The sequence below is a fragment of the Hippopotamus amphibius genome, chromosome 2 (assembly GCF_030028045.1).
Source record: "Hippopotamus amphibius kiboko isolate mHipAmp2 chromosome 2, mHipAmp2.hap2, whole genome shotgun sequence".
Lineage (NCBI taxonomy): Eukaryota > Metazoa > Chordata > Mammalia > Artiodactyla > Hippopotamidae > Hippopotamus > Hippopotamus amphibius.
This window is the reverse complement of record NC_080187.1, coordinates 173,642,359-173,645,000: the sequence shown is the minus strand read 5'-3', so window position 1 is coordinate 173,645,000 and position 2,642 is coordinate 173,642,359. Positions and strand designations below refer to the sequence as shown.

At 37.3% G+C, this 2,642-nt stretch overlaps 1 gene segment (V, D, J or C); it reads left to right on the top strand.

Moving 5' to 3' along the window:
• Positions 1-1,699: 1,699 nt before the first annotated feature.
• Positions 1,700-2,351, top strand: LOC130844593 (T cell receptor delta variable 1-like). The segment is given in 2 exon segments: positions 1,700-1,748; positions 1,963-2,351. Coding segments are annotated over 2 exon segments (438 nt in total).
• The last annotated feature ends 291 nt before the right edge of the window (positions 2,352-2,642 follow it).

The window sequence follows — 2,642 nt, the reverse complement described above, 5'->3', positions numbered from 1 at the left end:
TTTCATAGAGCTATGCATAAAAAATAGTGCATATAAAGCTGATAGGTTATCATCTGTATTTTAATATTTTATCAATATTAATTTCTTGGTATATAAGTAATACATGTAATTATTACATATAAATATGTATGCGACATACACAACGTCATGCTGCTGTCCAGGCTTTGTGGGCATTCATGGTCTCTTCTAGTCAGATAGGAATAGGTTTCCTGATGCAAACCAGGCCATCAGCTGCCTTTCAGCACTAAGAGGTGAAATGGGACAGAGGAGTGCATGTCTCAACTAAACATGCACTCTCCTCCATGTATCAGTCATTAAGAACACCACTCAATGATTTTGAAAGCAAAGAACTGGCACTGTTTCAGATACTTTGTTTGTGCTTTCTTTTCTGCTTGTCTAGTTGCCTCTGGTTCTTTTATATTAATTCATCCATTAAAACAATGAAACCAAAAGGAATTGACAGCTACATTCCAAATGAATATGTAAGTTTACAAAATTTCAGTCATCAACTTCTGTGGTGTAAACAATACTATGTGTTTGCAGCTTATAGATACCACGTTTTGTATGAGTACATTATAACATTATGTCACAGAAAGATCTGGCATGCGTATCTTTATTTTACAAAAATTAAAAATCATAAGCCACTAACAAATGAGACTGAACACTTTGGACCAATGGGGTAGAAAATGTGACATAAGGACAATTCTAGGACACATGATGCAATAAGCACAATTCTACTTGTGGAGGCAACAGGACTGAATATCCTGATCCTCCTCAAAGTCTAATAAATAAGACTCAATGTCAGATTTCAAAAGAACAATATTTTATCTCTGTTATAAATTCATACAAACATAAACAACTGAATAGAGTCTGAAAGACAGAGAACTAATTTTTAATCATTTGATGTTGACATAATTTTATATATTGAAAAAACTAAGTAGACCCCTAAAACCCAGAAAAAAAAGAAACATTAAAAAATTTGGATAAGATTGCTTTTCACCAAGAAGGCTAAATTTCTGTGAGTTTTTAAATAGAGTATTTAGATTCTGGATGGAGAAATGTAAGTATAGACTATATGAATGACCAGTAGGTAGATTGCAAGAAGGGTTCATATCTTACACTAAATCCTATTTTAGGTCCATCCATGTTGCTGCAAATGGCATTGTTTCATTCTTTTTAATGCCTGAGTAATTCCATTGTAGATACATACCACATCTTCTTTACCCATTCCTCTGTCGATGGACATTTCATTTTGCTGTACAACAGAAGCTAACACAACATTGTAAATCAACTATACTCCAATAAAAATTTAAAAAACAAAAACAAATCTTATCTTAAATGGGATGGCAAAATTATTCTGCTGAAAAATTACCAATATATGTCAATTTGTTTGTTCTTCAGTTCCCCTCAGCTCAAACCTTTAAAACGAATTGCTTTTTCCTTGCACTTTTGCAGGACCTGCCTAACTTAATGACCAGGGAAAGACAAGTAGACAAAGTAAAGTTTTGAGGTGAGCCAGACCTTTTCCCATCTGTGCACAGAGCACATGGTCTATGAACATAACACCCTACTTCCTGTTTGGGGGGCAGGTCACACAGGAACCCAGGTACTATGTATATGTGCTGCCAGGCCCTCAAAGATACTGAGTTCTCAGCTTGAGGCAGAACTACACACATTCGTGCGGGGGAATCCATGCCTCATGCCGCTCTCCAGCCTGCTCTGGGTGTCCTTGGCCTTCATCTTCTCTGGTAGGGATGCTTCCAAACATGGGTAAGAATGTTCAGGGTGAAAGGGCTACACACAGGCACATGGTACTTCACATGGACTTGGGGAGGAAAGAGGGTTGGAGAAAAACAAGCATCTTATGATTTCAATTTGGTTCGTCTTTAGATCCTAAATGAGTCTAATTCCTACATTATTTTGTTCAATAGTTCATCTCTGTTTTCTGATTTTTTCCCACAGGATCCAGTGTGGCCCAGAAAGTTATTCAAGTCCAGCCAGATGTATCCAGTCAAGTGGGGGAGGCAGTCACCCTGAACTGTCAGTATGAAATAGGTAGCATATGGAACAATTACTACATTTTTTGGTATAAGCAACTTCTCAGTGGAGAGATGACTTTCCTTATTCGTCAGGGTTCTTCTGGACAAAATGCAAAGGATGGCCGCTACTCTGTAAACTTTCAGAAAGCAGATAAGTCCATCAGCCTCACCATTTCAGCCTTACAGCTGGAAGATTCTGCAAAGTACTTCTGTGCTCTCGTGGACCTCACAGTGCTTGAAGTAATAGGAAAAGCTGAACAAAAACCCCAGCTTAATAAAAGAGAGGCCCCCAACACCCATCACAGGACTTGAGCTAAAATGTACACCTGCAGACCCCACATGGTAGTCCTGTGGTTGCTTAATCTGTGGTCTGGATCAGAAGATTAAATTCTAAATAAAAGATCCTTCTATGTCATTTGGAAACAGGTGTCCAGAGTAAATTTCTACTAATACATTCTCCTCTTGAATTTTTGACTTTAAATCAATCATACAGAACACGTCTAAACTTGCCTAAAGTTGTAAACTTTCTTCATAATAATTTAAAGTGACAGTTTCACATTAAGACTCTCATATCACAAACTCAGGTCTAGTTATATGGAATTG